General features: G+C 46.1%; 1 protein-coding gene across 1 annotated transcript; it reads right to left on the bottom strand.

Annotated features, from left to right (window-relative positions):
- Nucleotides 1–5,039: 5,039 nt before the first annotated feature.
- On the bottom strand, nt 5,040–9,897 carry LOC104936827 (alpha-2B adrenergic receptor). The gene is given in 4 exon segments (XM_010752920.3): nt 5,040–6,484; nt 6,486–6,877; nt 6,880–7,520; nt 9,376–9,897. Coding segments are annotated over 3 exon segments (1,467 nt in total). The 5' UTR covers nt 7,370–7,520; nt 9,376–9,897; the 3' UTR covers nt 5,040–5,899.
- Nucleotides 9,898–10,794: the final 897 nt, after the last annotated feature.

Raw genomic sequence — 10,794 nt, 5'->3', positions numbered from 1 at the left:
CCTGGGAACGCCTCGGGGAATCTCCCGGGAGGAGCTGGAAAACGTTAAAGTTTTTTTAAAGCTTCCGGTGATCGTGGTCCAGTCAATCCGCGCTGTGTTTGTTGTGGCTCACACTGATTGCAGTTCAGCTCGGGGACTCACGCGACGGACTCTTTAAATGTTTTCCATCGTGCAATTTTAAATAACGCCCGTTCATGCGTTGCAGTCTTTAGAACCGAGCGGCAGCATCAATATGTAATCTGCCTGAATTATTCACAGCACTCTGCCTCCCATGTGATCATGAGTTCACTCAGATGTGATGTACAGTGACCGAGGCGGTAAGACACAACGATGCCACGAGACAAATATCAGGAGACACATAAATGCAGCGCCATGCTGGGCGTGGTTTGTTCTTCATGCAGAGAGGTGACGAGTTCAGGGTCGCGGATCGAAGCACGTCAGGCCGGGACTGAAGTTCACGTCTCATCCGGGTCGGCTTCAAACTCGGGCGCCTCGAAGGACAATTCAGGACGTGCCCTTGATTCTGGATGAAGAGCACACGTGAAGGTGTTGGGGGGCTTGGCAAACCTTTCGACCTCAGTATTGTTGTCGACGACGAAGTCTCCTTCAGAAAAGTTTTTATCAGACAAAAACAGGAAGAACCAGCAGCTGTACATTAGTTCTGGACTGTTTTCAGTGAAATATGAATCCACGTTTGGTGCAGCAGGACCGAATGAAGATAAAGGAACACCTCAGTGTGGCTCGCTGATGTGTTTTTAATGGACGGTGGAGGACGTGGCACAGAGGAAGAAGACTTGTCCTCCTTTAGCCGCGACCTTTACGGACGCGTTTTATTAGCATGAAAGATTCTTGTACATGTTTGCAGCTGCACTGAAGTCACGTTAAATGATTTATGAAGCATTGCTGACAGAAACAAACGATGTCAGGGTTAATATGGCGTCATAAAAAAGACATTAAAAATACCATAATGCCTCAGAGCTACGAATATACAGAGCTGAATATTCTTTCAAAGCACAGCGTGAGATCATCTGACACCTCAATGGACTTCATGATGTTCGGACATTCTCATTAAAGTTCAGTTTTATGTTTCAAGTTTGTGTCCATCTGTCCTCCAGTGTCTGTCCAACTCTGACAGAAAGTGTCTTCAGATGTTCTTCATGGTATTTTAGAGTTTGTCATTTCCTGATGAACCAGAAAAACTAATTTAACATCCAATCAAATGCTTTCTGTCTTCTGACGCCGCCAGAGCGGAGTACTTCCTGTTAGATCCGGTCTATGAGTGACTGTGAGGGCGGCTACAGTCATCTCTGTCCGGGCCTCACTGATCACTGTACAGAACCAGAACCACAGAGTTTTTATTCAAACTGGTTTAGATTTTACTCACAATATATTTGCTGCTTTTCACCTCTGATGTCCTCCAACTGCTCAGCTTCAACTCTCTGTGATGCCAGGAGCCAAACCCGGCAAGAAAACCACCTTGGTAGGCTGCTGTGTTCACTGTTAGACTGGACACTGCCGGTTCAGAGGTTCTGTCGCTGTGTTCACTTTTAGACTCGACACTGCTGGTTCAGAGGTTCTGCTGCTGTGTTCACTGTTAGACTGGACACTGCTGGTTCAGAGGTTCTGTTGCTGTGTTCACTGTTCAGGAAATTACAAACTCTAAAATACCACAAAGAAAACCTGAAAACACTGAAAACATGACTTTGTGTCAGTGTTGGACAGACCATGGAGGACGGATGGACGGATGGTTTGACTACATGGATTTAAATTAAAGATCTGTAAGTACCTTTAACCTTTGAGAGTCGCTGAAGCTGGAAACAAAGCGTCAACTCATCAGGAGGTGATAAAATGTGTCTTAATTACACTAAATTATGCCAATGGAAGATTTCAGCACATTTCATTCAAACACGTTCATAGTTTGAACAGTATAAGTCCTACATCACACGTACATCTGTCTATTAGTGGTATTTTAGGTGTGCATGTGATGATGTACTCCACATATTACTCTATTTTTCCATATTCATGTCAGTATACTGTATGCTTCATTCTGGTCAAAGGTCTTTGAAGCAGACAAAAATAATTCTCCTTAAACACTCTGACAGAGAGCAGCGGCTGTAAAATGTCTGGTCCCATTATTCTTCGTTCTCTAAGTGCTCACAGTCGATTCCACCCAACCCCTCCTCCGAAAAACAACAAGCAGCATTTATACAGTCTGACCACGTCCTTTATTCAACCTTTATATGAAGCGATTTTCAAAATAAGAGCATAGCACTGGGACACAACGGTACAGCAGCAGCAGAAGATAGAAGATACATGTTGATACAAGGCAATACTGAGCTGTGCTTGGTTAACTATTGTAAACTTAAAGTCCAGCTGAAATCACAGAAATCGTTTTAAATTTGTTGCCGATATCGTATTTGATGTTGTTTTATGGTGGAGCGGATGAAGGAGCAGAGAGACCACAGAGGTTGTAAAAACTCTGAAATCTATTAACGTACGACGTAGAAGCAAACCTCAAAGATAAAAACTTTGGGTACCCGGCAGTGTCCAGTCTAACAGTGAACACGGCAACAGAACCTCTGAACCGGCAGTGTCCAGTCTAACAGTGAACACGGCAACAGAACCTCTGAACCGGCAGTGTCCAGTCTAACAGTGAACACAGCGACAGAACCTCTTAACCAGCCGTGTTCCAGTCTAACAGTGAACACGGCGACAGAACCTCTGAACCAGCAGTGTCCAGTCAACAGTGACAACAGCGACAGAACCTCTGAACCCGCAGTGTCCCGTCTAACAGTGAACACGGCGACAGACCTCTGAACCGGCAGTGTCCAGTCTAACAGTGAACACAAGGCAACAGAACTCTGAAAACCAGCAGTGTCCAGTCTAACAGTGAACACAGCAACAGAACCTCTGACCAGCAGTTGTCCAGTCTAACAGGAACACAGTAACAGAACCTCTGAACCAGCAGTGTCCAGGCTAACAGTGAACACAGAACACCCAGAACTCTGAACCGGCCGTGTCAAGCAGCCCTCACAGTCACTCACAGACCGGATCTACAGGAAGCACTCCGCTCTGGCGGGGTGTCCGACGGAGAAAGCATTTGATTGGATGTTAAAATAGTTTTATGGTTCATCAGGAAATGACACAACTCTAAAATACCATGAAGAACATCTGAAGACACTTGTGTCCGAGTTGGACAGACACTGGAGGACAGATGGGAAGAAAGCTTGACTTCATGGAGACTTAAGTCGCCGACCAGCCTCTGTGGTCTCATTCTAACAGTGTTAGAGTGGATATTTACAAAACGTGTCGGTTAACCAAAGTCAAACCTAAAAAAAAATCATGCAGGTTAATTTCAGCTGGACTTTAAAATAAAAATACCGTTCATGTTGAAGCTAATACTGTACAAGAGTTGTTATTTTACATGTGTACAGAGCTGGACGCTTCACTCGAGCTTTCAAAAGATCATTTTTAAAAACATGCAGCTCACACACATTCACACACACACACAAAATCTGATCAGCTCAGAGGAGGCGCACCTTCATCAGCTCATCAATGGGGTCACATACAATCTGTATTGCTTGCTGTCCATCGAGTTCATTAAATATAACAAATAATCAAACACACCTTGAACCTGCAGGTCGACCCTGTTCAGCTCGTTTGGGTCGTTCTCCATCAGGAGGTTTTCAGAAGCTTTTTGTCCTCCTTTGTTAACTTGCTCAGGTTTGGTTATTTCTCCTGTTTATGTGCTTTTAAATATGTAAAGGGTGTTTTATTTTGAAATTCACAAGAGTTCTGTGACTTCCTGTCCGCCGATCTGCTGAGAGCCGGAGCAGAGATGTTTCTTCGTCACCGTCATCGTCTAGTTCAGGGGTTCTTAACTTTTTTGATCTCGGGGCCCATTCCAATATGAACACTGTACCGGTTTAACTAACTGATCTCCCTCTCCGTTTGATTTGTATAATAACAATCAAATCTGCTAAGTTAACAAGCTTGTCAATAAATGACATGATAGAATGTGATCATCACGAAGACATGTACGGAAACCTGCACATACGAGACCCCGAACAGGCTCCGTCTTTGAGCCGTGCTGTTGATTTATATATTTTTTGTTGCTGTAGTAAAAATATTATTAGGGCCCGAGCACCCAGCAGCTGGGCCCTATTCGATTTCGAAACGGCTGGAACGACGTTTAAACAGTAAACTGCATTTCCGCCGGCCCATATCCCCCCGCAAACGAAAAAAAAGTCTTCTTGGTGCCTGACTCCGTGAAGCGTACGGCGTCCAATTTTTGTCAATCATGTGGATCTTCCGGTTTTGGCCTCAATTGCCCAGGGGTCGCATTTTGATATGAACTCCTCCCCAGGATTTCATCCGAGATGTGCTTGAAAGTGGCGTGTGGTGTTCTCAAGGCCTCAGTTATCCAACAATTCACATTTTCATCAGAGGGGGGCCGTGAAAGAGTCAAAGTCAACGCTGGCCGATTTTTTCGGAAAAAAAATGGACTATTACTTTTGGGCTGCTTTCGGGACAACGTGTTGGGCTATTCATATACTTTTGTCAGAGTTGTCTGAACTTCTTGTGGTTGTTAAGACCAATATTAGTACAATTCGGCTGCATAATTATTAGGGGGTGGGGCAAAAGCGCTCTATAGCGCCGCCCCCTTATAATTTTTCTTTGAACAGCCCCGCCCACAGTTTTGGACACAGAATTATGAACCTCAGCCGAATTGTAGAACAGGGCAGGACCTACAAAAAAGTCTCTTGCAGCAATGGGCTACAATGAACAGGAAGCAAGATATTATTTTTGGTGTTTTGGGCTGGTTGACAAGGGGTCATGTTTGACGAACTCCTCCTAGGGATTCATCCAATTCCTTCACAACTTGGTAGTTGCGTTCACGTAGACTTCCTGAGTAAAAGTTATCAAAATCATGAATTTTCAGGAAACTGTGTGGGCGTGGAGGGATCTATGCACATTTCGACATTGCGCACATTTCGACGTGCGTACATCTGCTGCAGCTTTAATTTAGTATTTTTTTGTTGTGTTTGATTTTCAAAATAAAACACCCAGTGCAAACTTGACGATTCAAAGTGTTCCCACGGTTTGAGAACCAGTGACCTAAATCAACGTGCGCTGACGTCACTTTTAGTTTTCAGGAGAGAAAAATAACATTAAAGGAGGATTAAAGATTAAAGGAAGCCTGAGGGGGGGAAGTGAACATCACGTTCACATGTAGATTTTGCCATCTTTCATGCAGCGTCTGCTCATTCTCGCTCTAGTTTTCCCCCCTCCGTTAACGCCTCTGGATGTCACCTAATGAGCAATTCCCAGTGAGAGGTGTAACATCCAAGAGACGAGGGAATACAGAGAGAGAGAGAGAGAAATCTCCATCCATTATCCCAAGATAGAGCTTTAGATGGAGGAAGAACAAGCGAGAGGGGAAACAGAGGCGCAGAGAAGAGGACGCTCACATTTCTCCTGATCTTTTGTTTCTTGACTGCCCATTTTATCTCCGATAAAGGACACTTAGTGATATTTGTTCTCTTCCAGTAAGACCCTTAGGCAACTCATGCAAACACACGAAAACACTTTTAAATTACTGAACACAGACCCTGTGTTCTCTTGACTTCCGTTTCAAAATATAATTAAATCAGAGTCATTGAATGTACAATTACGCCGTATTCTTAAATAACATTAAAGTTAATTGATTCAACCGCTTGACTGTGGCTTTCTGAAATCTGCTGCTGTGACTCAGATAACGGCATCCAGACGAACACTAAGAGGAGAGAAAATGGACACAATGTCCTCCTTTAGTGTACGAGTCTTTAAATGTCGATGCTGAAGAGGGTGAGTCCTGGTCAAACACAGAAAGCCGGCGCTTCAAAACAAACTTCCCTTTCTAGAAGAATGTACCCTTCGTGTCCCGGCACAGTATCCTCTTGAAGGCCTTCCTGAAGTCATTGTTGAAGATGGTGTATATGACCGGGTTGAGGCAGGAGTTGCAGTAGCCGATCCAAAAGAAGAACTTAAACAAAGGTTCGGGGACGCTGCAGGTCTCTGGGCACACCGCCTTTAGAGAATAAGTGAAGAAGAATGGGAACCAGCAGATCACAAACACTCCCATCACTACGGCCAACACGAAGGTGAACCTCTTCTCCCGGTTCACCATCGCCTTGCGGCGGGATATGGGCGTCCCCTGAATCTGTGGTGTTTCCTCTGCTACCAGTTTGATGCCGGACGATGTGGCTATTGTGTTTTTGTATCTGCAGGCCAGGTTTTGCACCTGACCTTTAAACCCTCTGCTTTGGGACGATCCCGCGGTTTGCTCGTCGGTCTTGTTCGCATCTTGCTCGCCAACACCCTCAGATCCCTCGGAGCTGGAGGTGTTGTCGGGGAAGTCTTCGCCTCTTCGTCGGATGTGTTTGGGACTCTTTGTGGGGAACAGCTGTGAGGATTTCACATTGGGGAACTGAGGTGGATTTTTGGACTGGAACGGTACTTAAATGAGTGTCCGGGCTCGTGGTATTCCTGAGTGGGTTATGCAGCGATGACCGGGTTGAATCCAAGTCAGACATTTTGATGAAGGTTTTTTCTTGTTGGCTCCCGTTCCGTTGTGACTCCTCAGATAACTTCACCGTAGGCTTGCTGTTTTCCACATTGGCCTTTCCTCCCGCTAACGCATTATGCTTCTGTCCGGGCGGGCAGCGTGTATGCTGCTTAGCGATCTGATAGATCCGAACATACACCAGAATCATGATCACACAAGGGGCGAAGAAAGAGCCGACAGTGGAGTACAGGATATACCAGCGTTCGTCGTTCAGCTCGCACACCTCTTCCCTTCTTTTGCTCTTGTCCTGGGTGAAAAGAGGGGGAAAGAGATGACCGCCGAGATCAGCCAAACCACAATAATGGCCGCTTTGATCCGTTTGGGAGTACGTTTGGCGCCGTAGGACACGGGCCGGGAGATTGACAGGTAACGGTCCAGTGCTATTGCGCACAGGTGCACAATGGAGGAAGTGCAGAACAGAACATCCAGCGCCAGGTAGACTTCACACCAAATGGAGCTGAACGCCCAGTACCCCTGCAGCTCATTAGCCAACGAGAAGGGGATAACAAGCGTGGCCACTAAAATATCCGCCGCAGCCAGCGACACCAGGAACAGGTTCTGAGCCCCCGTGAGGGATCGCGACGTCAGGACGGCGATGATGACCAGGATGTTTCCGACGATGGTCACGATCATCATGAAGGTGATGCTGATGGCAAAGGCTGCGGTGGCCTGCGGGGTGTACGGCGAGGTCCTGGCGGTGCTCTGGTTGCAGGGGAGTCCGCTGAGCTCCGACGGGCAAGGTGCATCTGATGCAGCTTCCATGGCGGTGACGAGGGGAGATTTTAAGAATGGTCTCTTACAGAGTGAGAGGCAGCAAAAGGGTGTTTCGATGGTAGACCATTGAAAACCAGGATTTCCCCGGTAAGAGGAGGGACCAGATGGTTGTCAGTCAAGGCGAAGCCATGAGGAAGATCTGCAAGAGAGACACATTTTATGATGAAGACACGAGTAGAATCCTTTTACTTTTAAGATACTTCTACTTTATTCATTTTTAATTTTATAACACTTTATGTTTCTACGACATTCTAAATCATTTTAGGTATACAAAAGAAACACCTGGACGTAGTCTCCGTGACGTCCCCACGAATGTCTAAACCGGACGTAGTCTCCGTGACGTCCCTGCAGACTGTCTAAAACCTGGACATGTGTTCCGTGAAGTCCCTCAGACTGTCTAAAACTGGACGTAGTCTCTGTGACGTCCCCACAGACTGTCTAAACCTGGACGTAGTCTCCGTGATGTCCCCGCAGACTGTCTAAAACCTGGACGTAGTCTCCATGACGTCCCCGCAGACTGTCTAAAACCTGGACGTAGTCTCCGTGACGTCCCCACAGACTGTCTAAAAACTCGACGTAGTCTCCGTGACGTCCCCGCAGACTGTCTAAAACCGGATGTAGTTTCTGTGACGTCCCCCACAGACTGTCTAAAAACCTGGACGTAGTTTCTGTGACGTTCCCACAGACTGTCTAAAACCTGGACGTTTCTAGTGTTGTGACGTCCCCACAGACTGTCTAAACCTGGACGTAGTCTCTGGACGTCCCACGACTGTCTAAAACCTGGACGTAGTCTCCGTGACGTCCCCGCAGACTGTCTAAAACCTGGACGTAGTCTCCGTGACGTCCCCACAGACTGTCTAAAACCTGGACGTAGTCTCTGTGACGTCCCCACAGACTGTCTAAAACCTGGACGTAGTCTCCGTGACCTCTAGGCCGTTTTCTTTCATGTTTGAGGAACTGCAGTTTTTGGCAAAAACCACAGAGGTTGCGACATTCTTTGGTTGCATTTCATTCAGATTAGTAGAATTTTGACCCACGCTGACATGGGCGAGTTCCTCTTTAACATTGCTTAAACTTTACAGCAACAAAGTTGCCTCATGAGATACCAGAGAAGAAAACACACAGATAAACATCTGAGCATTCTGAACATTAGCTACGGAAGTTTCTGCTCTAACATGAATACATCTTTAGTCTGGACGGTGTTGGTACAGTCCCAGTGTTGTTGTTGTTTTCACAATGATTTTATCACCAGAAACCATTTCCTGACTGAGACGTGTCTTTATCTTATCTCTATCTTTCTTCAGCTCGTTCTCACTTTATTCATGTGCAGTGCTGCTTGAAAGTCCGTGAATCTTTCGACTTGTAGGGGGGACATTTTGTAAACCTTTCTGGGGTCAAAGTTAGTGAACCCCGAGCTGTGCTGTTAAAGCAATCAGGGGACTAATTAACGAATGAAATGAACCAGTGACATGACAGAACAAACAGGCTTGATCTGACCTCAGGAGACCTGCAGAGAGGAGGATCACTGACTGTAGAACAGCGTATGAGTGAAGTTGGACATTTTAACATGGGGACTTACGGAGACTGACTGAAGTGGACGACAAGAGGAAGTGCAGTGTTTGGCTGACTGATGTTAAATCATCGTTTTTCTTCCGTTGAGGTTATTTTTGTATTTTTTACTTCACAGCCCTGTGATGAACTTACGAGGATAAGGTTTTATTTAAAATCTGAACATTTAATGTGCAGAACAGGACAGGAAGCTCTGGTGCTGATATGAGTGTGCAGAGCCTGGAGGGGTGATGATGATGGGCGGTGAACACAAGTGTTCATCAGAGAAGCCTCTGAGCGGTCTGTGAACGCACCATGAAACCTCTGGATATGGACTCTGATGAGTCTTCGTCTCTTTTCAGTTCCCACATCATAGCTGCTGTTTAACAGACGGCGTGCTGGTGTTCAGGTGTTTGTAATAAAGAGTAAATGAAAGCTGTACTCACTGCGGCGTGGAGCTCTTCTCCTCAGCTGCGTCACTCTGTGCCAAAAACTTGTAAACTTTATTTTTCATGCGCAAATACGCAAAATTTCGGTAAAAACTAACCCAGAAACAAAAAGGTCCACTCAGGATGGTGTGATCTCAGACTGGGTCAGAACAAATACACAAACGGAGATCCGGTTTAGATCCGCGGAAACGCAGAAAAAAAATATCATAAAAAATGTCGACACAAAGAATAAAAACAGCTGATGGATCCGCGCGCACAGGGCTCCGCGTTTATATCCCGGTTTGTGTGCTTCCAGCCCGGACACCGGAGACAGACTCCGCTCGCTGAGGGAGATGTGGAGGAACTGATGCGGATGTTCACCGGACAAACGAGGACGCGCCTTTTTACGCGCAGCTTCACCGGGACTCCAAACGGTCCACAGCCCGGACTGTGCGCTTCAGCACCACAAGTTTTACTCCAGGACTGAACTTTAATACAAATGTAAAGTGTTTTAAATAATCAGCAGGTGAAAAGTGAAGATCCTTTTTATTTATGGTGAAATGTCTTCAGCTCATGCAGTGAGGGACAGAAGTCAAATGTGTGTGTGTGTGTGTGTGTATAGATATATACATAACATTACATATATTCACTATCATTATTGTAGCAAAACACTATGAGTACAGTGGTAAGTGTAGCTTGTCAAATCTGTTCAGCAACTAACGTGATCTTTGTCCAGCTCCTGTTCTGGCACGACACTGACTCCACGCTCCGGGTCTGTAAACTCCTCCTCCTCCTCCTCCTCTTCTTCTTCTTCTTCTTCTTCTTCTTCTTCTTCTTCTGTTTACAAACACTAACCCCAAAACCCGACCGGACACGTCTCTGTCTCTGTTCTGTTGTTTCAGAAGCGTTTCTCCCTCCACACTTTGTTCACTGGCTCAGATTTGTCATTTTCCTGGTTCATGTTCTTCTAAATGTGTGAACATGCTGCGTGCTTCATTTATTTCTCCTTTGTCCTTTGTTTTATTTTGAAAATCCACAGGCTTCTCTGTGCTGTTTCTATGTCTGGCTTCCTGTCAGCTCGAGCTGCTCTGTGTTAAATTGATGTGGAGTCCGTCAGAAATAGAACAGAGCCGAGCTGAGGCCCGCTTCTGGGACGCTTCTGGGACCACGGCGGAGCCGGCAGGGTTGGAAACATTGACTAGAACGGCTGCGTATGGGCCCCGGGTGTGAAGGCTCAGTCCTGGTTGTGGCAGCCCAGGGTTCAAACCCGACCTGTGGCTCTTTCCTGCATGTTGTTCCTCGTCTCGCTCCACATTCCTGTCACTCTTCAGCATCTCTGTCAGAAATTAAAGCCTGAAAAGGCCAAAAAAAATCTTTAAATAAATAGAATGGCAGCATATCGCTGTGTGTCTGCGCCTGCTGGTTTGGGGGTAAAAC

This window comes from Larimichthys crocea, chromosome VIII, assembly GCF_000972845.2.
Source record: "Larimichthys crocea isolate SSNF chromosome VIII, L_crocea_2.0, whole genome shotgun sequence".
NCBI classification, from domain to species: Eukaryota; Metazoa; Chordata; class Actinopteri; family Sciaenidae; genus Larimichthys; species Larimichthys crocea.
Note: the sequence above shows the minus strand (reverse complement) of the source record. Positions and strands in the feature narration are given on the sequence as shown.